Genomic DNA, 25,395 nt, shown 5'->3' with positions numbered 1-25,395 from the left:
CCTGAACTGTGCCCCCCACCCCCAGAAGCTGGGATGGGGCCCTGCTCTCTGCAGAGGGCGTGTCGTGTGGCTGCAGAGAGAGTCCCAGCGGGTGTGGGCTGGGCTGTGGGTTCAGCTCTCTGCCCTGTGTCTTTCTGTCTCCATGGGGGTCATGCCTGCTTGTGCCCCTCACAGAGGACTTGGGGAAGGGCCCAGCACTGGGCGGTGCTCAGCAGTCCTGCACACAGTGACTATTAGGAAAAGGTCTGCGGACCCTAGAATTCGAACTTGATGTCATAGTCGTAGTCGTTACTTTAATCTTCTGCTTTTTTTTTAGTCTAGGTTAAAACCCGGCTAAATTGTACTCACTCACTGGCCTCAGCCCCTGAATTGTGGAGTACTTAAAGTACAGTGAAGGGAACTTCCCATAAATTGTTTAGAAAGGTGTAGCATTTCCGAGTGAGCACGCATGTTCACTTGGGTCTAGGGGGACAGGAAACAGGGCCTGCTGGGTCCCTGCTGACGTGGGGTCTGCTCACTGCTTGCTCATCTTCGCCTGATGCTAACAGTCACGCATCTGGTGACCTGCTTGAGGAGCAGGCTTCATGAGCACGTGCTGTTAGACTCCTGAATTGCTGATGAAAACTCATGCTACTGTTTAAACAGTGTGCGTACTGTCTCAAGTAGTAACCAGAATACCAGTAATAACCAATAATAACTTTATCACAGGTTTTCCTAAGGAGTGGCCAGCTGAGGAGTAGGGGGAGGGAGGGAGAAATAGTCTCCAAATTAACTTGATTACTAACATTTTCACTTAATAAAGAGCAGCATGAAGATGTGAAAGTTCTTAAAAATTTAGCTAAATGACTTGGAAGGATAGCAGATCCTCTTACGTCTTGTTTTTGTGAACAAAAATAATGTTTCTGTGCCTATTACCATGGAAGCAAGCCCAAGATGTATTTGTGATCACGATCACCTCATTGTATTAGATCTCCAGGGATGCCTTCGATCCATGAAATAGATGCTTTCCTGGGAACACTGCGTTCTCTTGTTCATCTTCTAATTTATGGTTCACGTTGAGCCAGCTTAGGATAGGAGTCAAGTCAGCATGTTAAAAAGCAAAACGCAGGATGACTTGATTTTTAAAGTGTGACACGCAAGAAAAAACCCAGATTGGTTCACTGCTGCCCTTGAGTCCTCGGTGATATCAGAAACTTCTCACCTGCCCCAGCAGATCAGGCACACAGTTCTCACTGTCCATCAGGAGACAGTGCGTCCTCTGCAGAGAACACCTTGGCTTTCATTCTGAGTTTAGGGTTGTCCAGCTGCTCAGCTCTGGCCTTAACAAGGGCAGTACTGGCAAGTCTTTAATAGGACCGAGACCACTGACTGGCCCCCAGGTAGACCCCGGGACCGAGACGTTGCCATGGAGATGGGCCCCTAGATCCATCCCCATCCAATGGGCCTCTTCCTCTTATGGTTTCAATTACACACATGGTTGGACGCTGGAGAACAAAGCCTAAGGTTGGAAAAGGAAAACGTGATCGTTGCTGATAAGGTAGTAAAATATCTTCTCTTGGAACAGAGGCAAGCAGGGTGACCCTGACTGCTAATGCTGAGGGAATGCCGGCCTCTCGGGTAGAAAGGTTAGCCCGCGTGTCCCCGGCGGGCCCGTGTCACGCGTGAGTGGTGACGGCCGGCCTCTGACTGCAGGAGAAAGGTTAGCCCGCATGTCCTCACCGGACCCGTGTCACGCATGGGTGGTGACGGCTGGCCTCTGACTGCAGGAGAAAGGTTAGCCCGCATGTCCTCACCGGACCTGTGTCATGCATGGGTGGTGACGGCCAGCCTCTGACTGCAAGAGAAAGGTTAGCCCAGGTGTCCTCAGCGGGCCCGTGTCACGCATGGGTGGTGACAGCTGGCCCCTGACTGCAGGAGAAAGGTTAGCCCGCATATCCCCAGCCAGCCCGTGTCATACGTGGGTGGCCTCTGACTGCAGTTTCCGGGTGGGGAGACTCCAGGTCAGCGGGAAGGCGTGGTCTCGGCCCAGGTGTCCCAGGGACCAGCGCTTTGCAGAGCTGCCACCTGTTTAAAAGTCTCGGTTCTGTGTTAGATGTGCTACTTTTTAAAGCATTTATTAATTTTAAAAATTATGGTACTCTCATATAGCACAGTTCACCCATTTTAAGTGCACGGTGAACAGAAGGTGGGGGGCCAGGGTGTGCCAGGTGCTGAGCCTGGAATGGGGGGCTATGCTGACTTGGGGTCCTCAGCACACAGATGTGGTCAGCACTGTGGGCCTGGATATTCACCTGGGATTAGTGTGGGAACCTCTGTGGTTTCCCCAACTGTGGAGTGGGTCTGATTTCTAGCTCTGAGCTGTGAAAGGTGAGTGGGGGAGTAAATGGTCTTTAAAAGGCCTTCTCGGTTAGAACTGAGGTCTGCTAATTCTGTAAGTGTGGGCCGATGGAACTCAGGTCAGGGCCCTCTGGGGCTTTTCCCAGCTCCGGGACAGAGCGTGATGCTGTCCGGCACTTACAGAGATGCTGAAAATGGTCCAGGTGTTTGTCCCATGGCAGCAGTGATGAAGGATTTGTCCAGGTTCACCCTGGAGGGAGGGCAGGTCCTGTGGGGTGGACAGTGAGTTGCCCACGTGGACAGGGTCCGCCCCTTGACCCCAGCGCCAGGCTGAGCGTGGGGTTCCTCCGGCGGGTCTGGGCAGCTGGGAGCCGCCTGTCCATGAGTCGCTCACGGGCCTGCCTGCCTCAGTCATGCTGGAGTTTTCACAGAACAGCTGCAGCGCCCTCGCTGATGTCTCTCCTGATGCTCCCGCGCTTCTCATCCCAAGCTATTTTGAGAAGCTGAGTTAGAAACCCTGCTCCCCGATGTTCACATGACTGTTGTGCTGTTTGAATGACTCTTTTCTGAAGTTCAGCACTGCAGGCTGGGCTGCTGTCGAGCGGTGGGGACAGCGTAGGCCTCCCTGCCTGGCAACCACAGCTGTGGGAGGAGGGCCCTGCAGAGCCGGGATGGAAGGCACCTCCGCCTTGTACCCTGCCTCTCCTTGGGGGGGTGCCACGTGAGGCCTCAAGCTTTCCACTAGGTGTGGAGCCTTGCAAGCCAGAGGCCCTCGGCTGGTTTAAGTTCAGGGAGTTATTTTGCAAAATTCTGTGCCCACCACGTCTTAGTTTAACTCTGCTTCATGCTATCGCAGGAGGCGGGTTTATGAGGAAATAAATTTCCCTTATGGCAAAAATAAGGTGTCACTGGATTCTTCATTTAGGATTCTCATAACCTCAGTGCAGTTTCCACAAGTGGCCTTTAGACCACCCTCAGTTTGCAAGAAATTGTGCCAGGTGGGCACCGTGGTGGGTGTTGAGGGGCTGTGTCCACAACATGGGCACTTGGGGGGCCTTTGGGGCAGGGAATGAGCTGTCAGACCCTCAGAGACATGTGCACAAGATGGGGAAGGCGTTGCCACCTGGCCGCAGGCCTGTTCTGAGGACAGGTTCCTGAAATGTTTCAGCAGGCGGGAGCAGTTGTGCAAATTCTGATGCACGTCATTTTTGAAAAATCACTCCCATTGATTTCTGTGTAGTTACTTAATGCTCACAATTGGCAGTGAAAACGAGGCATGGCTGGGCCTCTGTCCCAAGGGGAGATGCGCGCTCGGGCTCGGGCACGGCCGCAGCTGTGGGCAGAGGAGCTGTGCGGGGCACCGGCAGCCACTTGCGGTGCCTCCCTGTCTGGGAGCAGGCACAGACCAGGGAGACCTGCGGTGGATTGGGGTGACATGCACGTCAGGAGCCGGGGGCACCCCCACCATCCCTGCTGGCCTCTGTCTGTGGCCTCCTTGTTGCCCGGTTCCCCCCGCCTGGAGAGTCCTGGTCCTGGAGGCCCCCGGTACCTGGTGTGTGCTGGGTGCCTGGGGTGACGCAGGGCCCTCAGGCACAGAGCTGCTGCCGGACGTGTCTGCCGAGCCCCAGCCTGCGCCCCTGGGGGTCTCTGAGCACAGTTGCTGTGTCCTTGACCACACGGACTCCGCTTGGCTTTCCAACCCTGAGATTTCAAGCCTGTCGCAGTTTCCATGGAGACGGGCTGGGTGAGAAGCCGTCTGCTTCCCAGGAGCCATGAGGTCTGGGTGGGGCCACGCTGGTCAGTGTTGCTCCATCCGCGTGATTTCCTGCTTTGCGAGGATGCTTCTGTGGTTCTGACCCGTCACCATCCAGCACCGGGCGCAGGGAACTTTGTGCTGTTAGAGCTTTTCTGGAAAGTCTCAGATTACTTCAGAATGAAAGGTCAGAAACGGAAAAGCATCTCCTTACCTGGAAACAGTCACCTTAAAAATCTCTGGGTGCGCTAGACTCCGTTCTCGAGTCTCCTTCCTTGAGCCCTGGCGGGAACACGCTGGGATTTGTGTGCAATAGTTTTCCAGTATCATTTGGCTGCGCCGAGTCTTCGCTGCCGCACTTGGGATCTTCCGTTGCAGCCTGTGGGATCTAGTTCCCTGACCAGGGGTGGAGCCTGGGCCCCCTGCCTTCAGAGCCACTGGAGCACAGGGCAGGCCTCAGCGTGCGCCTCTTGCCGCCTGTGTTGCAGACCGAGTCTATGTGGGGCCGGGGCAGCTGTATCAAGACCTCCAAAACTTGCTGCATGACCTCAGCGTCATCGGCCACATCACTCAGCTGGTCGGAAACCTCAAAGGAAACTATCAGGTGACGGCCGAATGTTGGGTTTAAATTCTGTTTTAGTTTCCCAACCATCATCAGCATGGTTCCCACCACCCAGAAGAGGGGACTGGAGTTACTCCAGGCCTTGATCTGACTGTGTCTCCCATTTCCGAGGAGCTGAAGCCTTCCAGCGTAACCTTCTTTGCCTTGAGGCTGACTTGAGCCTCAGTTCTCTTAGAACCATCCTGGCACCATGTGACCCTCCTCCCAAAGGAGCCTTTTTCCTGACGTGAGATGTGTCACTGGTCTCCCTGGGTCTCTCATGTCACGGCATCACTTTCCTCCTCTCCCTCGGTTCGGTGCTGTCTTCTTAACACCTTTCCGTGCGCTTGTGTGTCTCCTCCTAGAACCTGAACCCTTCGGTGGCCCAGGACTGGACGTCCGGCTTACAGAGGCTGATTCTGAAGAAGGAAGAGGAGATCCGAGCAGCCGACTGCTGCCGGGTGCAGCTGCAGCTCCCGGGGAAGCAGGACAAGTTAGTGGGCCTCAGTGGGGGGCCTGCGAGCTCGGTCCTCTGTCCCAACCTGCTCGTCCTCACAGTTTGGGGACCGTATCCTACAGGCAGGCCCCAGGGCTGAGTTTCATGCGTTGGAGCCCACTTGCGGAGTGAACGGCCTTCCCTTCTCCCTGCAGGTCCGGCCGGCCGACTTTCTTCACCGCCGTGTTCAACACCTTCACTCCCGCCATCAAGGAGTCCTGGATCAACAGCCTGCAGATGGCCAAGCTCGCCCTGGGTAAGACGGGTTGAGGTCAGCTGATGAAATGAGGGGTGGCATGCATTCCTCTCTTATGATGGGTGCACGCCCGGGAGGGTAAGACCGTGGCTGGGAAGGAAGCTTGAGAAGGGGTTCATCCGGTCACCCGTAAGAACGTCCTCACCTCTGTCCGTTCTCCCTGGTGGCTGCAGAGGAGGAGAACCACCTGGGCTGGTTTTGTGTGGAGGACGACGGGAACCAGATCAGGAAGGAGAGACACCCACTCCTTCTGGGACACATGCCTGTGACAGTGGCCAAGCAGCAGGAGTTCAAGGTGGGGCCCGGGCAGCCTTGGGCATGGCTTCTGGGCTGGCGTGTGTAGAGATCCTGCAGGGCTGGGGTGCTTCAGGGCAGAGCCTGCTCATCTCGGCCGCTGCCCCGCCCTCCTCCCAGGCCCCTCGCCCAGCAGCTGGGCTCCCACGTGGGTCATCGTTGGGAGCCCTCTGCCGGCCTGGGGTGTGGGGCCCACTCTTTACTGAAGCAAACCCCATCTCCAGGTGGCCTGGTACTGGTGTGCCTGTGCTGTGTGTGTGCACTCAGGCAGGATGACCAGCGACCTCTGTGTCCGCTGAGACACGTGGGTGCGTCTTTCTTTAAGAGACATGTTACTATTTCCCATGTGGTCTCTGGCTGACACTCAGACCTGGAGCTGCCTCGGTTTATGGGGACCCCTGCAGTGGCAGAGCCTGCTCCCTAGGAGAGGCACGGGCCTGTCGATGTGGCCTCCCCTGTGGGGATGCAGCCCCCGGGCACACTGAGGCGTTTGCTTCTATCTCTGCAACTGGTACATCCATCTTTTCCTCTCTTAGTCTTGTCATTTCCGTGAATTATGTCAGACACTGTCATCTGTTAAAAGACTTGCCTTCCAGCCTCCTCTGTGTCCCATTTTAAATTCGGGTCTTTGATTTTATTCCCCTTTAGATTGAATGTGCTGTTTATAATCCTGAGCCATACCTGAATAATGAGAATCAGTCAGACTCGTTTTCCGTGGCTCACGGTTTCCTGTGGGTAAGACGCCTTTGTTTGTTTTTAATTCAGGTTCGTGAATAATCCGTATCCACAGTTAATGAGATGAAAAAATGACAGGGCCATCCTGTAGATTGCTGTTACTGGTCAGCGTGCTATAAACGTGGAAGTCCCAGATGGGAAAAGGACAATCCTAGAGTGAAATGTTTCTCTTTTTTCTTTTTCAAATAAAACTTCTCCAGATTAATTTCAGTCCAAAGACAACTAACTTAAATAATAGAAGTATTTAAATGTTTTTCTTTTTTTTTCCAACTGGGGCAGTTCTCGCCCCTTTTCTCCTCTTATATCCTTGTTTTCTCAGGTAAGGCCTGGTTTAAGATTGATTCTAGTCCATATTTCCAGACTTTGAATTATATATCAATGGGCCTCTACTATAGTGCTAGGTGTTCAGGTTTTAAAGGATATAAATGTGACTTTTACAAGAGCAAAACTGTCCTCTCGTTACTTAAGTAAAGGAAAAGGTTACCCAATTGAACACAGAGGGTGGCAGAGGGAGCGTACGTGGAAGGCCATTCCATGCTGTCGGGAGCTGGTTCCCACTCCAGAGCCGGGTCTCGCTGTGGCCGTGGGGGGTCGGCTGTGCCGGCACCGTGGGAGCCCCCTGCTCACTTCTCCCCCCGACCCCCAGATCGGCAGCTGTACCAGTCAGATGGGGCAGATCGCCATCGTCTCTTTCCACAACTCCAGCCCCAAGGTCATCGAGTGCTTCAACGTGGAGTCCCGCGTGCTGTGCATGGTGTACGTGCCTGCAGAGGACAGGCCCCGCGAGCCTGAGGGCGGGGGCCGGGTGCTGGGCGTGCCCGCTGTCTGCCTGGGGACGGAGGAGGGCAGGTGAGCGCCTCCCCCGGCCCTGGGCCTTGCCACTGCCCCTCCCTGGTGGCTCTGCTGGGGTCTGTGCGGTGACGGTGGAGCAAGCTGGGACTCAGCTCTGAAGGAGCCCCAAGTGTGGGACGTTCCCGGGGAACCCCAGGGGGCGGCAGCGCCTGACGGGGAGAGTTCTGGTTCTTGCTGCCCTTCGCCGCGGACGCGCTTCCTGCTGATCACACCTCTAAGTGCACATCACTCTGAGACTTCGGGATGAAACAGCTGAGCTCTGCGTTAACCTCACACTGAGCATCATTCAGAGTTTAAAGGGAAGTTGCGTTGACTTTCCTAGTGGGAAGTCCCTAGATCTGTAGGAAGAACTAGGCTTAAAAAAGAACCCAGAACTTGTCTTTTAAAAGAGAAGAGAGAGATCAGAGGTGCAACCAGGTGTTTGCAGAAGGAGCGGGAGGTGGGGAAGGGCGGGCTGGGGTGACGGTTCCCCTGCTCGGTGGTCGCGCCCTTCCGTGTGAGCAAGCGCCCACCGGGTGATGCATCTCACAGCATCTCCATCTACAAGAGCAGCCAAGGCTGCAAGAAGGTGCGGCTGCAGCACTTCTTCACCCCGGAGAAGTCCACGGTCATGAGCCTGGCCTGCACAGCCCAGAGCCTGTACGTCGGCCTGGTCAACGGCACCGTGGCCATCTACGCCAGAGCGAATGGTGAGTGTCCCGGGGTGCGCCTGCACCGAGGTGTCACTGCTGCCTCTGGGGTCGGGGGTTCACTCCAGGCCAAGCGGCAGTCCCATCAGTACCTGCCACCCCGCATCCCGAGGCTCCTGTGACTCAGTCGGTCCTGACGTGGACAGAGGCATCTGCTGTTGGGTTAGGGTTAGGCCGCTCAGCACAGCGCCAGCTGTTGGGTTAGGGTTAGGCCCCTCAGCACAGCGCCACCTGTTGGGTTAGGTCAGTCAGCACAGTTCCAGCTGTTGGGTTAGGGTTAGGCTTAGGCTGCCCAGCACAGCGCCAGCTGTTGGGTTAGGGTTAGGCCGCTCAGCACAGCGCCAGCTGTTGGGTTTGGGTTAGGCCGCTCAGCACAGCGCCAGCTGTTGGGTTAGGGTTAGGCTTAGGCTGCCCAGCGCAGCGCCAGCTGTTGGGTTAGGGTTAGGTCGCTCAGCACAGTGCCAGCTGTTGGGTTAGGGTTAGGCCGCTCAGCACAGCGCCAGCTGTTGGGTTAGGGTTAGGCCGCTCAGCACAGCGCCAGCTGTTGGGTTAGGGTTAGGCCGCTCAGCACAGCGCCAGCTGTTGGGTTAGGGTTAGGCCGCTCAGCACAGCGCCAGCTGTTGGGTTAGGGTTAGGCTGCTCAGCACAGCGCCAGCTGTTGGGTTAGGGTTAGGCCGCTCAGCACAGTGCCAGCTGTTGGGTTAGGGTTAGGCTTAGGCTGCCCAGCACAGCGCCAGCTGTTGGGTTAGGGTTAGGTCGCTCAGCACAGCGCCAGCTATTGGGTTAGGCTTAGGCTGCCCAGCACAGCGCCAGCTGTTGGGTTAGGGTTAGGCCGCTCAGCACAGCGCCAGCTGTTGGGTTAGGGTTAGGCCGCTCAGCACAGCGCCAGCTGTTGGGTTAGGGTTAGGCTTAGGCTGCCCAGCGCAGCGCCAGCTGTTGGGTTAGGGTTAGGTCGCTCAGCACAGTGCCAGCTGTTGGGTTAGGGTTAGGCTGCTCAGCACAGTGCCAGCTGTTGGGTTAGGGTTAGGCCACCCAGCACAGCACCAGCTGTTGGGTTAGGGTTAGGCTGCCCGGCACAGCACCAGCTGTTTCTCACACTTCACTGTGTCCCAGAGCAGAAGCCCGTGGCCCCGGGCAGGGGCGGGTTAAGGCTGGCACTGAACTCCTGCAGAGGATGAGGGGCGCAGCAGGATCCAGGGCCCCTCAGGGAGATTTCACTCTGCAGAGGACCCATCGTTTCACTCCTGCTTGGTGTGATTTCGTGTTTAAATACACATTTATTTAGAATCGCAAGAGTGTTTATCATGGGATTCTCTCTGCTTCTCTTCTCTGCGACCTTTGGTCACCATTACTCACTCAAGTTGTTTTTTCTGCTGCTCCAGTAGAGTTTAAATTTCATGGGAACTATTGACTATTTGAAAGTTTGAAATGACTATGATATATTTGGTCTCCAACTTGATTTGGGGTGTCTATGTCCATTTCTTCCGGTGTTACGAATTTATTCAGGCTTTATTTTTGTTTATTGGGTGAACTTAAACCTACCCCCCAAAGTTTACTGAGATATGACTGACATATAACACTGTAAGTTTGAGGTGCACCGTATCTTGACTTGATACACGTACATGTAACAAGGTGGCCGCCACCGCCTGCTGGCTCTCACCCCCGTCGCATCATATGCTAGCCATTGCTCTTTTTGTTCTGAGAACATTTAAGGTCCTTTCTCTTAACAAGTTTCAAGTATGTTGTTAACTGTAACCATAATGCTGTGCATTAGATCCTCAGAACTTTTCGTCTTATAACTGAAGTCTGTGCCCTTTGGCCATCATCTCCCTGTCTCCGCCACCCCCAGCCCCTGGCAACCACCCTTCTACTCCATTTCTATGAGTTTGGCTTTTTTAGATTCCACATATAAGTGAGACCGTAACAGTGTTTCCTTTTCTCTGACCCATTGCACTTAGCATCGAGTCCTGCTGGTCCATCCATGCTCTCACAAATGGCAAGATTTCATTCTTCCTTATGGCTGAGTAATATTCCATTGTGTGTGTACATATCACGTTTTCTGTGTCTGTTCATCCATCAGCAGCTTCGGTTGCTTCTGTGTCTCGGTTGTCGTAAATAATGCTGCAGTGAATGTTGAAGGGTGTGTTATCATTTCAGAGTGGTTCTGTTCTGTGTGGATTGATACGTGCCCAGCAGTGGCGCTGCTGGAGCGTGTGGTAGTTCTTTTCAGCTTTCTGAGGAACCTCCATACCTTTTTCCACGGTGGCTGCACCAGCTTACATTCCCAGCAGCAGTGCACAAGGCTTGTCTTTCCTCTGCATCCTCACCAGTGCTTGTTATTTCTTGTCTTTTTGGTGATGGCCATTCTGACAGGTGTGAGGTGGTATCTCACTGCAGGTTTGGCTTACATTTCCCTGATGATGAGTGATGCTGAGCATCTTTTTATGTACCTGTTAGCCATCTCTGTGTCGTCTTTGAAGAAATGTCAGTTTGAGAAATGAATTTGAATGAAATTGAAAGAAATATTTTCTTTTAAGATGGATCCTGGAATTCTGAGCCTCAAACGGTGATTAAGTTAGGCGTCCTCCCAGTTCGAAGTCTGCTCTTGATGGAAGACACGCTCTGGGCGGCATCTGGAGGTCAAGTTTCCATCATCGGTGTGGAGACTCTCGCTGTGGAGGTAAGTTGTTTTAAGTGGCGACGCCGTGTGGGAAAGACGCCGTGCACCAGTGCACTGACTTCCAGGCGTGGCTGAGGCACGGCCCTCACCTGTGGAAAGCTCAGGCAGCGTCTTGCCCGTGGCCACTGCGCTAAGGGGAGAGCCCTCCTCGTTTGGCATGGGAAGAAGGATTAACTCAAGGATCCCACAGCCCTTTTCCAGCCACACCCATGGGATAATTATGCATTGCATACCTGCTGATTAGTATTAATGTTACTTTAAAAAATGTGTTCAGTAGGAACATAGCGGGAAGTCTTCAGGGACATATGGAAGCTTAGTGTTTGATTGAAGAGCTGTTTCTCATCAGTGCGGTAACGATTTATTCAGTAGAGATGACAGCTGTGGAGAAATCAGAGCTGGGTCTCAGACCCCAACTCTTTACCCTGGAGGCATTGTGGACGGAGGGACGTTAGAGCCCAAACAAAGCCACAGACACGAGGCACAGACAGTGGGGTGTGCTGGCCATTGGACCACAAGCCGCTCCTCCGTGCTTCTGACGTGACCTCCCCGGGGCCCGCAGGACAGAGCCTCCTCAGGTGACAAAGGGTCAGCGCTCAGCAGGAGAGGAGACGGGGCTGATGGCAGGAGCAGAGGCAGGAGAGAAACCTGGCTTTGCCCAGTATTTCCTGTTTTTCATTTGGCTGTGCCGCACAGCTTGTGGGATTGTGGTTCCGCTACCAGGGATTGAACCCAGGGTCCCGGCAGTGAAGGCGCTGAGTCCCCACTATTGGCCCTCCAGGGTGATCCCTGCTCAGTGTTTGTGTAGTAACTTGTTTCTGCTTCTACGCATCTGCTCCTTCTTACTTCACGCACCTCAGGGTAGTAAGACACCCTCAGTGAAGCATGAAGTCCCTGACCACAGCGCCTGCTCAGGAGACTCATCAGCGTGGAAACCTCTTGCTGGAACCACGTTTTCCCGCTGTGCACCTCAGCAGCATCACCTTATCAGTCAGCTAGTGAGAGTCAGAGTTCACATCCCAGTCAGCCCCACACTGCACGGTGGTCGTATTTCAATTTCTTTTCACACAGAAGGAATAATAATATAACAACCTTTCATTGGAAGAGGGGTCCCCAACCTCCAGGGTCTAGTGCCTGCTGACCTGAGGTGGGGCTGATGTGACGACAGAAGTAGTGTGCACAGTAAATGTAACGCGCTTGTCTCCTTCCAAAACTATTCCCCCTCGACCCGTGGAGAAATTGTCTTCCATGAAATCGCTCCTGGTGCCAACAATGCTGGGGACCGCTGCTTTAGGACATTTCTCCAAAACCTGTGCATTAGTTTTGTCAGAAGTTCATACCAAAAGCCAGAAAGGTGGTTTCTGTGGCCACCACCAGGGCAGTTCCAGGCTAACATAACAGTACCACCTTATAATCATCAGAATATATTCCATTCAAAAATTTCAAAGTGTGTGTATGCTGTAAATCTTGGATACTCAGAAATAGTATATTTGGATTTAAGTAAGAGCCTCCTTTCTGTGCATTTTTAGTACCAAAATGAGTAGATGTATTTATATAGAGAGAAGCTGTTATTAAAAATGTAACTTGTCCCGTGGTTCCGTCGTGCCGGGAGACCACAGTGGGCTGTTGGTGTAGCTCTAGAGATCTGAATCACGGTGGTCTCCACCCTCTTTGGTGGGGGTTGGGGGTGTAGGGTAAATGTGGGCAGCTGCTGCTGGGAGAGTTCCCGAAGGTGCCGTGGGTAGTCACGGCGTGGTGCCGTGACGGTCATGAGGCTGCACTCTTTCTGGATTGGGTCAAGCAGGAGGTGAGGTACGATGTACATTCAGAAGGAAAGGGTGTTTGAGGTTCAGCGGCATACGAGTGTGCTTGCAGTGACCTCTGCTCGGCGGTGGTTGGCCCGGTTCCAGGTGGTGGCGAGGGTGCAGGGCCAGCTCAGGGTCCTGGTGCTGCCGTGGGCAGGCCGTGTGCCCAGTGCTGCGGGAATGGAATTCCCTGCCTGCCCGCCACCGGGTCAGGGAGAGCAGACAGGGAACTGTGAATGCTCAGTGTGCGAAATGGAGCTGCGTCACTTGGATTTGGGGGTCAGGCTTCTTTCTCCCTCCCAGCTACGAAAGCCGCTCTTCTGGGACTCATTTCATGCCTTTTAGGAAAACGTCGAGCTTCGGGAACACAGCTGCAGCTCGGAAGGTAGCCTGACCTTTGGGAGCCTGCGGAACGTTCCGGGCTCTGCAGGTGCTGACCACGCAGCTTTGTGTCTGGGAGCTGCGGTTTAATTTCGGTCTCAGTTTTCCTACTGGAGCTCTTCCCATTGAGGCCTGCTCTTCCTTACGCTTGCCTGCAGCGTGCAGTGCTCCTGACTGCAGACAGACAGGCAGAAGGAAAGAAAGACAGAAAGCTTTCCTTTACCCCCACCCCCGATGCTGAAGGGGAAAATGGGAAGAATGAAACGGAAAAGTGATTAAGGTAGCAGAGTGTTTTCTGAGTTGATGCGTCTCTTCCGAGTTAATTCTGGTCACTCTGTAGAAAGACGGAATGCAGGGCACAGTGGGGACAGTGCTGAGCCCATGGGTGGGCCGGTTCTGAGACACCCACTCAGGGTCGGGACCCTGCCTCTCCGAGGCTTCTGGAGTTTGGAGCCTCACGACCTCGTGGTAGAAGGGGACTCAGGTGTCCTGTTGCCCACACTTCCCGTTTTCAAACAGAAGACCAGGCCTCTGAGATTGCAGGAGGCAAGCGAGTGTCCTGAGACGAGCTCTTACTCACAGTGCTGTCACGCAGGGAGCCGTGTCCTGCGCTCACCGTGTGCAGAGCGCAGGCACACAGGGAGAACTCACGGGTGGGCCACGGTGCCTGGGGTGGGTGAGGGCAATGCTGGCTGCCGGCCCTGGGGGGCTTGTCTGGGTGAGGACAGCTGTGGGTCTGCCAGGCCCCACGTCCTGCCTCCAAGATGCCAGCTGTCAGGCACTGCACCACGCAGGGGCCCTCTACGCAGGGACCTGACCCCCAAAGCGGCCCTGTCCAGGGGAGGGGGCGGGCTTCCCCAGAAGAAAGGACGCACAATGTCCCAGGGCTGGGCTGATGGGTGCCAGGACGTGAGCAGGTGGTTCTGGGCCCTTATGGCCCAGAAACGGGCTGAGCGTGGGCGTGGGGGCGTGAGGGGCATAGGCTGGGCCGGGGCGCTGAGGCCTTGCCTGGGTTTGGGGGCTGTCAGCCTCTGGCCCGTGTAGGGCTTGGGGGCACGGCCCACCTGGGCAGGGCTGGCGAGGCGGAGGCTGCGGCCACTGTGCTGGGCTCTGTTTCCGGAACCAGCTGCTGCGTGACCCTGAGCTCCGTGCTGAGCTCCAGAGGCAGTGGGCGGGTAGGGATTTAAACTCGGACCAGATGTGAGGAAATCTGTCTTCTGGGAGGATTTTCTGCGACGCGTTGAGGGGAGGGGGGTGAGGTTGGCCGCAGAAGACGCACTGAGAACGTCACCGCAGAGCTCTGTGGGAAAGTTCCCGTGCCTGCAGGTGGAGGGCAGCGGGTTGGGGACTGAGGCCCTTCTGGAGGGAACGTGGCGCTGGTGGGTGCGGGGCCCCAGGGGGCACCAGGACTGGCCAGTGAGTTCCTCCTGGGAGATACGTGACTGGAGGACCTGCAGGACGGTGGTCCCAGAGAAGCAGCAGGCCTGCTCCGGGCGGGGCGGGGGCGGGACCAGCCGCCTACCCAGGCTGCGGCCTCCGGGCTCCCTGCAGAAGCCTCAGCGCTGAGCTGAGACAGTCGGCCGCCAGAGGGCCGCGGGCACGGCGCTCTGTCAGGCTCTGGGAGCGCGGGGACGGCCCCGCGGCGCCCTGTTCCTCTCTGGGGGGCCCCTGGCCCTGTCTGCCGGGGCGGCCCCGCTGTCCTGAGCTCTCCCTTGGAGGTGACTGGACACGGGAGATCAGTGTCCGCACGTGGGCCTCAGGCCGGCCGCCCACCCTCTCGGCGGTGCGCGGGGCATGGGGTGACACCGGGCTCCCGCTTCCTGCAGCCCCGTCTGGGCAGTGGGCTTCCCGAGGGATCTGTGCCGGTTCACAGAAGAGGGAGGGAACCACTGTGCCTGTCACTTGACGGCGTGGGTGGGGCAGCCCAGCCCTTCCGCAGGCTGCCAACAGAGTGGAAAGCCGACCCTCGGGAAGCAGGACGTACGGACAGACTAGTCACGGACCTGCCAAGGATGTGCAGCGAACGGCTCACGTAACTGATGGCTCAGCAGTCGGAGCAGGAATAGCCCGGTTCAGAAGTGGACCGAGGGTCTGCACGGACCATTCCACAGGGAAGATACCCAGCTGGCCCGCGCACGCAGGGAAGGGCGCACAACATCGTTAGTGCTCAGGGAAACGCAGACGGAAGCGCCCGCGAGACCCCGTGTCGCCCCCGGGGAGACAGCAGTGGCAGCAGAGGAGCAGTGGCGCACCGCAGACGGCGTGCGGGAGCCGAGCCCCGAGCTGCTGCCGGAGCACAGGCGTCCTTCCCCGGAAGGCGGACCGTGGCGTTCCGCGTGCGCTCAGGAGCGCCTCTCCCTGAGGCCTCGGGGCGCCTTCCTGACCGCACGCCGGCGCAGCCCGCTGACACGTTTAAATTGCACGTGCGGGAGACTCTGTGGGAGGCGCACATGCGCCTGGGAGGGGCCTGCCTTTGGAGGGAACGTGGCTGTGGCTCGCAGAGGCGCCGGAACTGCGTGCTCCAGCTGCCGGCTGTGGCTTGCGGCGGCGCCGGAGCTGCGTGCTCCAGGCGCGAGCGCCGCGGCTCCAGAATCTTGGTGGTGCCGCAGTTCTGGCTTCAGGATGACCCCCGGCCATTCCTCCCCAGGCTCTCCAGCCCCTGTGCAGGGCCCTCAGAAGCCCCCCAAGCCGCTCAGGGCCACCTTCACTTAAGACGGGGTGTGATGCCTAGGGACCGGAATCCCCATCCGAATAAAAGCACACTTGCAGGTCCGCCTCTGGTCCAGCTCGGGGGTGCCCGGCGGTGTGCGTGCGGCGGGAAGGTTTGCCAGCAGACCCTTCCCGTGTGCGTGCGAGGACGGTATGCAGCCCGCGTCGCGGGTGGTGAATGCCCCCTGCTCTCAGCGCTTGAGGAGCAGCCCCAGGACAGGGGTGAGCCTGCCTCCTAGCCTTAGGGGGTCTTCAGTGACCTCTCTCCAGGGCAGGGAGTGAGGCGGGATTGTGATCCACTCTGGACTAAGGGGGCTTCTGTGGGCATGCTGTTCCTTCTCCCGGAGTCGCCAGGCTTCACCCCACTTGCCCCCCAGTCCTTGGCAGTGACCGCAGCTGCCCAGCACCAGCTGTCCACTGTGGGGACAGGGTGCAGAGGTCCTCCTGGGGTTCTCCTAGAGCGGGGCGGTCAGGATGGAGGTGGGGGCACGCGAAGCCCCGAGGCCTGGGGGGACCCGGCCGGACGGAGCAGCAGCAGGCGGCCGTGCAGGGACCAGAGTGGGGGACGCGGAGGGGCGCTGAGAGCAGGCGAGCGTCCCGCTGCCTCCCGGGTCTCCCCCCGGGCAGTGCAGCCCCTCGCTCCCTTCAGGTTGGGGGCTGATGGGTCCACACGCGTCCAGGGCCCGCTGCTCAGCGCCCCTGGGTCTGGGGTGACAGTGCCCTCGTGGCAGGTGGTTGACGGGAGGTGAGGTCTGGCGCTGGCTGGATACTGCACACGGATGGGGGGATGACAGGCCGCCCGAGACTCAGCACGCAGCGCCCGACGCCACGCTGTGTCCGTTCCCTTGTCTCCGCAGGGCCAGCTGGAGGCCCACCAGGAGGAGGGCATGGTGGTCTCGCACATGGCCATCGCCGGCGTGGGCATCTGGGTCGCCTTCACCTCGGGGTCCACGCTCCGCCTGTTCCACACGGAGACACTCAAGCACCTGCAGGACGTCAACATCGCCACCCCCGTCCACCACATGCTGCCAGGTGGGGCCTTCCCCAGGGCTGGGGCACGGGCCAGCGAGGAGCCCTCCTCAGAGCCAGAGCCGAGGGTCAGGACCATTCCTTGCAGTCAGCAGGTCCCGGGGTAGGGGGGGCAGGACCTGAAGTGAAGGAGCAGATGGGGAGACCGGCTGGAGGGAGTGGGGTCCCTGGGGAGTCACAGAGCGGCCCCGGGGGGAGGGCAGGACCTGAAGTGGAGGAGCAGAGGACGGGGGGAGACTGGCTAGAGGGTGTGGGGGCTCTGGGGAGTCACAGGGCGGCCACACTGGGCTCCACCAGCCCCAGGAGGGTGGGTGTTCCCACAGCGGGACTCAGAGCAGCCAGCATGAAGAGCGGGGGGCGTGCGGGCCGCGTGTGTGTGTGTACGCATGTGGCTAATAGGTATATACATGTGCTTGTCGTGTATCAGCACGTGGCCCGTGTGTATGAATGTGTACGTGCGTGTAGCATGTAGTAGTGTGTTGCCTGGCACGTGTGCATGTCTCCGCGGGCTTTCTGGAAGCACGCTCACACCTCGGGCGTGTCCTGTCCTTCCCCACATTGGCTGCCTCTCCTGGCTGCTGGCAGAGCAAAGGCCACCCTGCGCGGTGTGAACGGATCTGTGTAGGCCCCCAGGCGCCCTGGCCCCCAGTCCCCGAGGGTCAGAGCCCAGGAGGCCCCTGGCCCATGTGTGCTGGGCTGCGGGTGGGCCCCATCTCGCTCTTTCCCCCTCCCCGCCCCTGGCTAATGCCCTGTGTCTCACCCATCAGCGTGGCTCCTGCCGTCAGGCTCAGGACCCACATGGCCCTGCCCACTGTCACGGGCCCGCGCTTGCCCCCCCGCCCGCTCCGCCCGCGTGCTCCCGGCCTGGGTCTTTTCCTCCTGAGCTGCGGCCCGTCAGGGCAGAGTCTCTGGGTGGCGTGGGCCCCGTGTCAGCGTGACGTGTGAGACATCCTCACCAGCTCGGTGGCACCCGGGGGTTTGCGCTCTGTCTGCGTCTTGTATCTTACTCCTGGACTGGGAGCCTCCAGGCGTGGCGGGCCGTGAGGAAGGTGGAAGTTAGAGCAGAACTCGGCCACAGCCTCACCGATGGCGGTGCTGGGATGTTCAGACAGCTCTCTGCCGCGGGTCTGGTTCTCCGTACACCGGTGATCTGGGAGCACGGAACCCCTCTTGCGTTTCTTCTTGAATCGTCTTACCCTCGGGCCAGCGGTGCCCAGTGAGTGCCTCATGGTGTTCTGCCTGACACTCAGGCCTTCAGTCAGTGCGTCTGTGCCCCGCGGGCCCGTGGCATTGTGGGCCTGTGGGCTCCCATCACCCTGGACACGAGTGTGTGAGCCTCATTCTACAGCTGTGTTCCCAAGGCCACCGAGTGGGCTTTGCTTTTTATGCAGAAACGGCAGTAACACATAACCTGTCTTTGTGCTCAGAATGTGTGATCCCAGTAGCTTCTAGAAATGAAGACTTTCCAGGCCAGGAGGAATAAGAGTTGGAAAAAAATATATACTGTAACTCACACCTGTTTTTGTCACAGTGTTGATGACCTGTTTAGTTTACAGGGGCTTGGCTGGCGCCCCTGTGGGCCAGGTCTCTGCAACGAGTCACCTCTTTCCATCCTCTCTGGAGCTCACTCTGAGCATCGTTAGTGCCACACATTTGCCATAAACCACATTGGATTCAGCAGACAGTGGATGGTGGTGCCTTGGGTCAGCACGCACGTTCGCAAGGGCAGCCGATCAGCCTTCCCAGCTCCGCTCTGGGGGTGGGGGGTTCCAGCCAAGGTTCAGAGCGTGGCGTGTCCTCTGGGTCACGAGGGACACCAGGATGCAGCTGTTTCCGGCTGTGTCCAGGGCAGCAGGGCGGGTGGAGCGTGCTGAGTGCGCATCAGATCAGCCTTCGCAGGGCCCGAGCAGCGAACGCAGGGCCCGAGCAGCGAACGCAGCGCCTTCCAGGGGTGACGCCACCAAATGAAACAGCCACGTTTTCTATCTAATCAAAAAGTCACTGTAGCTTTTCTAAGTACCATCAGTCACGTCAGAAGGGAATTCAGCAACTTAAACCAGACTCAAGAGTGACTGTTTATGAGCTAGGGAATAGACTGAGGTACAGGCAGACATGCCGGTCCTAGGTGTTGCCAGAGCCCCAGCCGCCCCCACAGGCATGCATTCAGGATTCCTGGGAACTTTGTACACTAGCGTTTTAAAGACCACATGCCTGTTTAGAAGTAAAACCAGCTCTTTGGCTTACGTAGCTGTTCTTTTAGTTCGGTGGTGGTTGTTGCTGCTAAAGTAATCATGAAGGGACTTCTGTAGACATGCTGACCTGCCTTTGGCTTTTGAGTTTAGACCATTCATTTTCACACTGTTTATCTAAGGGGAACTTCAGGTCAAATGCAGAGAAGCTGGAAATGACTCGTTTCTGGGGAACAGAAGGGTCCAGCTGTTCTTAAGTGTCCTCCTGGCTTCCTGGGAGCAGCCTGGACGGTGGTCTTGTGCTTGAGTGCAGCACTGAAGGGAGCTGCTGGATGTACCTGGCTGAGCTCCTGCTGGAGGCGCTGCTACTGGGGGCAGGGTCGCAGAGAGGTGGCCATGGGGCCCGGAGTCAGCCCTCCCTGGGACTCCAGAGCCTTGTCTCAGTGTTTCCCAGAGCTGCCCAGACCTCAGGCCTCTCCTGTCCCAGACCTCTCTGTGCAGTGTGCAGTCGTGTCTTCCCTGAGAGGCTTGGGGTGGGCTGCCCTGTGAGCCCGACCCACAGTGGGGTCTGCTCTGTGCAGGTGGGCCCTGGCTCACGGTGGCCGCTGTCTGACGTGTGTGTGTGTGTGCACGTGCGGCTCTGCCTGGAAGTAGATGGTCTCCCTGCACGGCTCTGGGGGATGTGCTCGGCTCTGGAAGCACCGGCCCAGCGGTGCCCAGAGTGTCGTGCCTGGATTGTCCCTTGGCCACGGCCGTGTGGTCCTGGCGCAGCCGGGACGTGCCCACCCCTCGGAGTCTTCCTCATCTGGCCGCAGCATCGTAGTGTGAGCTTAGGGCTCTGGCGACACCTGCTGCCTGGGAGGTGTGGCTTGGGGAGCGCTCGGGGGATCTGCAGTGTTTCTGGGCAGTTCCCGGGACCGCTGCCCCGGAGCGTGGGCTGCGGGCACAACCTCTCCTGTCCCTCTGTCCAGGGCACCAGCGGCTGTCTGTGACCAGCCTGCTCGTCTGCCACGGCCTGCTGATGGTGGGCACCAGCCTGGGTGTCGTGGTGGCCCTGCCCGTCCCACGTCTGCAGGGAATCCCCAAGGTGACCGGTGAGTGCACGCCGCACGTCTGCGCCTCTGGGGCCTCTTCCTGTCCTGGATGCTCACTGAGCCCACGGGTCTGTGTCCAGCTATGGCTTCACTTAGTATGAATTATTTCGGTGGTTTCTCGCTCTCTTTTCCTCCCACCCTTCTTTCCTTCATTTCGCCCTGTAAAGACTGTGTTTATCAACTTGGATTTCATCAGGTCATGCTTTTATTTTCCTGTTTCTGTCATCAGTGGTCCAGGGAGACCCTCATCCTCTAAACGTGTTTTCATGTTACCTCTTTCTCCACCTGTTAGTCTCTCCCTTGCTATTCGCATTTACTCAGTGAAGATGGATGCTGGTATGCTCTGCAGCAGAAGAGACCAGCACCTGAGCAGGCTCGGTTGTGCTTTTGTGCAGTGTTGGGAGGCGCTCCAATGGGCACGGCCTTTTGGAAAGCACTTGGGTGTCAAGGACCTGAAAACGCTGTAGCGTCAGGAGTCAGGTTTCCCCTTCAGGAGCCTGTCTCAGGAAGCAGCCAGATGGAGAAGCAAGGCCTGATGCAGAAAGAGCAGGAAACGACCTGCAAGGCCAAGCTCAGGGCTGGGAGACGTGTCTCACCTCACTGGAGTACGGAGGGAGCAACAGCCACAGCAGAGAGTGCTCTGAGGGGAATGCACGTCTAAACAGAAATTGGAAGGACACCCTGTTTTTTTCAGTTCAGTTCAGTCGTTCAGTCATGTCTGACTCTTTACGACCCCATGGACTGGGCATGCCAGGTCTCCCTGTCCATCACCAGCTCACAGAGTTTACTCAAACTCGTGTCCATTGAGTCGGTGAGGCTATCCAACCATCTCATCCTCTGTCGTCCCCTTCTCCTCCCGCCTTCAGTCTTTCCCAGCATCAGGGTCTTTTCAGATGAGTCTGTTCTTCGCATCAGGTGGCCAAAGTATTGGAGTTTCAGCTTCAACATCAGTCCTTCCAATGAACATTCAGGACTGATCTCCTTCAGGATGGACTGGTTTAATCTCCTTGCAGTCCAAGGGACTCTCAAGAGTCTTCTCCCTAACACCACAATTCTAAAGCATCAGTTCTTCAGTGCTCAACTTTCTTTATAGTTCAACTCTCACATCCATACAGGACCACTGGAAAAACTGTAGTTTTGACTAGACGGACCTTTGTAGGCAAAATAATGTCTCTGCTTTTTAATATGCTCTCTAGGTTGGTCATAACGTTTCTTCCAAGGAGTAAGCGTAGTTGAATTTCATGGCTGCAGTCACCATCTGCTGTGATTTTGGAGCCCCCCAAAATAATCTATCACTGTTTCCATTGTTTCCCCATCTATTTGCCATGAAGTGATGGAACCAGATGCCATGATCTTAGTTTTCTGAATGGTGAGTTTTAAGCCAGCTTTTTCACTCTCCTCTTTCACTTTCATCAAGAGGCTCTTTAGTTCTTTTTCGCTTTCTGCTGTAAGGGTGGTGTCATCTGCACATCTGAGATTATCGATATTTTTACTGGCAATCTTGATTCTAGCTTGTACTTCATCTAGCCTTATTCTTGTACCCAAGTGAAACTTGACCTTCTCCGTTTGTTGCGTGAAATGTCTCTTTACTGCTGGATGGTGGACAGGTAGTGGGAGAGGATGGAGTGAAATGAGTGAGCGACCATGTTAGGTGCCAGTTTGTAAGGAAGAGGTGGGAGTCATGTTAGAAGCGGGCTTCTCAGGTGGCGCTAGTGGTAAGGAGCCCAGCTGCCAACGCAGGAGATGTAAGAGACTCAGGTTCGATCCCTGGGTTGGCAAGATCCCCTAGAGGAGGGCATGGCAACCCACTCCAGTATTCTTGCCTGGAGAATCCCATGGACAGAGGAGCCTGGTGGGCTCCATGGGGTCTCACAGATTCAGACACGACTGAATTGATTTAGCACATGGAGCAGGTGAGAAAGCTCTGATGCAAAAAACAAAATACCTGTTTTATCACTTTAACCATTCTAAGCAAGTACCAGACTGAGATACCGTTGACGAAAGCCGTGGCTGTACTTTTTTAAGCCGTGGTTCTGAAGGCGTTCTTGGAGTAGCTGGAAGTGCAGAGGACTGTGGCCTGGGCGCAGTTTTCCTTCTGAGCCGCTGTGTGTGGGGCATCCCGAGTGGTGGGTGGCCGGGGAGTATGGGGTCCTGCCGGGAGGGCCGAGCTCACCCTGTGCCCTTGCAGGACGGGGCCTGGTCTCCCACCACGCGCACCACGGGCCTGTCAAGTTCCTGGTCATGGCTGCAGCCTCCCTCAAGGCCGACAAGGACAGGCCCAGGGACAGCCCGCCACCCGGCGCTGACCCCCAGGACGATGAGCAGCGGGATGCACCCCCCAGCGAGGGGCCAGGGCTCTGCACGGGCCGGGGCGGCCCCGACGCCGTCTGGCTGGGCACTTCGCCGGGCTCCATCACCCAGGGCAGCGACGTCTCCTCCTCGTCTGGGTCCCCGACCCCTTCCCAGGGCTCCGGCTCCCTGGAGCCCCGGCCAGAGGAGAGCCTCGCCCAGGACCTCCTGCGCCTGCCCTGCACATCCCCCAGCCGAGGCCGGCGGGCCCGGAGGCCCAGGGCCAGCTCCGTGCTGGTGGCCTGCGGGGGCCAGGGCCACCGGCGTGTGAGCAGGAAGGCCAGGCCACAGCGGCCGGAGGAGCTGGCCTCGTCTCTCATGGTCTGGCAGATCCCCCTGCTGCACGTGTGAGCCAGGGGCCCGTCGGGGCCTTCTCGCCGAGGCCAACGCCCCGCGTGGGCTCACTGCTGCTGCGCTGCTTGGGGACGGATCCCCGACCGTCTGTGGGGCCGAAATGTGCAATACCGTCCTGAGGGCATCTCCAGGCAGCCCCCAGCTGCTCCTCGCGCAGCAGAGCCTGGGGTGAACGCTCGTGGAGCTGAGGGTGCTCCGCGTCTGCCCCGTTACCTGCAGACTTGGAGCTCCCAGGAAGTCTCGCAGATGCGGCCGTGGAGGGGTGTTAACAGTCTCAGAGCAGGTTTACTTGATTCAGATTCACTGCTTTTATTTATGTTGTATATCCTTTAACGCCAAAATAGACTTTGTAACAATGAAGAAAGCTGGTTAAAATCTACCAGTCCAGGTGGTGGTATTTGCTTTCTGAGTTGAGCTGGGTTTTCCAAAGTGCTATAATACGTGTATTGTATATTTTTAACAAAGTAGTATTTTTATATCGCAATTTTCTATTAAAAAAATTAACAAAGTTTTAGTCAATATATTATGTGTAACATTTCACAAATAATGTTTCCTTTGAACCAAAATGCGCAATTCCTGTCAATATTTAGAGTCAAGTGTCGACACCAGAATACCCACGTCAGAGATGCTTGTGTCTTTGTGTCACCGGAGATGGGCAGACGGCGTTTTGGTCCATCCTTCCCTGCTGTGTTGCACCTGTCGACCAGGAGCACTGTCTGGCTTTGAACGCGTCCTGGAGGATGCATGGTGCTGGTCAGGGGGGGAGGCCTTGCTGGCGGTGGACACAGGACACAGGCGAGCTGGCCCTGGCACACAGGCTGCCTGCCTCGGTCACCGTGAGCGAGTGACCTGGGTTCCCTGTGCTCCACGTGTATCTGTCTATCGGTTTTACTCACTGGATGGTTAAAAAAAAAACAACAACACTGCAGGCATTCACCCGAGACAGATGTCTCAGCACTTTACAGGTGACTAAAAATGCTAATTTTGTGACCTAGCCAAATATTTTCCAAGGTGCATATGTGCCCCCGTGTGAAGTAACATCTCCCCAGGTTTCCTTAAACTGCTAGCTGCTATTTTATTTCATAAATAAAGTCTTTTTATTTAAAAATACAACATCCAACAGCATGAGTTGCCTTTTTTCCCGTAAGACACAGAGGGGACCATTATGTTGGCAGGACCGCCCACTGGTCCCTTCCCAGAGGCGGCACCAGGCCCCTGTGGAAAGGTGCTTTCAATTCCCAGTCGCTGCTGAGAGACTCCAGGGACGCAGTGGAGAACCTCCCAGTCTTATTTTTAGTGACGTCGTGCAGACGTGCTCCCGGGGCCCGCGTGCCAGCAGGAAGTCAGGCCAGGGCCACGGGGTGCAGGGAGGCGGGCGGGCGGGCGCCCCGGGGCTGCAGGCAACACCTGCGGAAAGTCAGGCTGGGGCCAGCCTTCCTATGCTCCCCAGGTCTGGGACGACCGGGCTGGACTCATGGAAGGAGTGAGGGGAGGGCCGGGGCCTCTGCTGGAAGCGGCTGCCTGGAGCGTGGCCAGGGCACGGAACCGGCAGACAGGGCCAGGGGCACAGACCTCAGAGCCACCCGCAGAGCTGATCCCGGAGCCCTGCCCTCCGTGTCAGCTGGCCTCGCCAGCAGTCACTGAGCACTGGTTAGCCTGACCGTCCAGCTGGGAACTCCGTCCCCCAGAGCGTCCACTTGGATCCAGAGGACCTCAGTGCATCAGGCTCACGGACCCGCTTGTCTGCTGTGCGTGGCCCAGCGTGTAGGCTGCCGTTTGAGACGTGACCTTCCCAAGTGGCTGAGGTGTGTTTGCTGCCGGACAGCACGGCCGAGTCTGCGGGGAGCATGAGTGGAAGGGCGGGGGGTGCGCAGAGCAGAGGCCTGCCCCGCCGTGGTGGGTGCACGGCCGGGGGGCCCCGGGAGGGAACACGGCGACCACCTGGAAGAGGCAGGAGGCTTCCTCCCCGGTGCCCGCAGCTGCAGCGTTAGGGCGACACCTGCTCCAGGTGAGGCAGGCCACAGAGGGTGTGATGCCCTCGTCAGTACGTAACGGGGCTTATTTCTTCTGCTTATCCAAAATAATTGTTGGTTTCCTTCCTTGTTGCTAACCTACAGGATTCCTGTTCTGGCTTCGGTGGTTCTCAGTCAGGGCAAGTGCCCCCTCCACCCAGGGGCTGGGGGGCAGTCTGCTCACCACCTGTGGGGGCAAGGGTGCCGCTGGCGTCCCAAGTGTGGGGCCAGGGATGCTGACAGACCCCCGGGGCAGAGGGCACCCTGAGTTCCCCGGGCCGAGGCAGGTCTCGGTGGCTCCTCCTCCTCTCCTCTCGGCCCCAGCAAACGTCGCACAGCATGGTGTCAAAATTTTCTGGTACGAACATACGGGATTCCTGTTCTGTTCTCAGATGTCCTCGACTTCTCACTGGTCTGTTTCATTTTAGCACTGCTTTTCCAACCAGAGTATAAAAACACCCTGTTTAGGTCCTGAAAATGAACTTCTCATGCAGACTAACATGCAAACAAAGGCAAAGGGCCCATGTTCAGACACCATCCCTTACATTGGTCTTTGAGTAAGATGTACGATAGTGATAAGTCTGTAGCCTAAAGAAGATTGGGATTCACACTCAGCCAAAAGAGGAACCTGCCATGGCGGGAGACCCCTAAATGTTCCGTGTTTTAAGCAAGTTCGATATACGCGCATTCAGATTTATGAGCACGTCAGGCGTGGACTCTGGCTTCTGCATCAGCTCAGCCTGGCGTTCCTCGTGCACAGACCGTGGGGAGATGAGGGTTCTC

General features: G+C 57.1%; 1 protein-coding gene across 1 annotated transcript in view; it reads left to right on the top strand.

Moving 5' to 3' along the window:
- ARHGEF10 (Rho guanine nucleotide exchange factor 10) overlaps positions 1–23,631 on the top strand; it is a 62,349-nt gene extending 38,718 nt beyond the window's left edge. The window contains exons 19-29 of the mRNA XM_068970311.1: positions 4,579–4,694; positions 5,057–5,184; positions 5,343–5,443; positions 5,617–5,738; positions 6,386–6,472; positions 7,119–7,321; positions 7,856–8,013; positions 10,551–10,693; positions 16,443–16,617; positions 19,775–19,897; positions 22,086–23,631. Of these exons, the coding sequence (XP_068826412.1) occupies positions 4,579–4,694; positions 5,057–5,184; positions 5,343–5,443; positions 5,617–5,738; positions 6,386–6,472; positions 7,119–7,321; positions 7,856–8,013; positions 10,551–10,693; positions 16,443–16,617; positions 19,775–19,897; positions 22,086–22,597 (1,868 nt within the window). The 3' untranslated portion in view covers positions 22,598–23,631. The remainder of the gene's footprint in view (positions 1–4,578; positions 4,695–5,056; positions 5,185–5,342; positions 5,444–5,616; positions 5,739–6,385; positions 6,473–7,118; positions 7,322–7,855; positions 8,014–10,550; positions 10,694–16,442; positions 16,618–19,774; positions 19,898–22,085) is intronic.
- The last annotated feature ends 1,764 nt before the right edge of the window (positions 23,632–25,395 follow it).

This window comes from Capricornis sumatraensis, chromosome 4 (genome assembly GCF_032405125.1).
Source record: "Capricornis sumatraensis isolate serow.1 chromosome 4, serow.2, whole genome shotgun sequence".
Taxonomy (NCBI): domain Eukaryota; kingdom Metazoa; phylum Chordata; class Mammalia; order Artiodactyla; family Bovidae; genus Capricornis; species Capricornis sumatraensis.
Note: the sequence above shows the minus strand (reverse complement) of the source record. Positions and strands in the feature narration are given on the sequence as shown.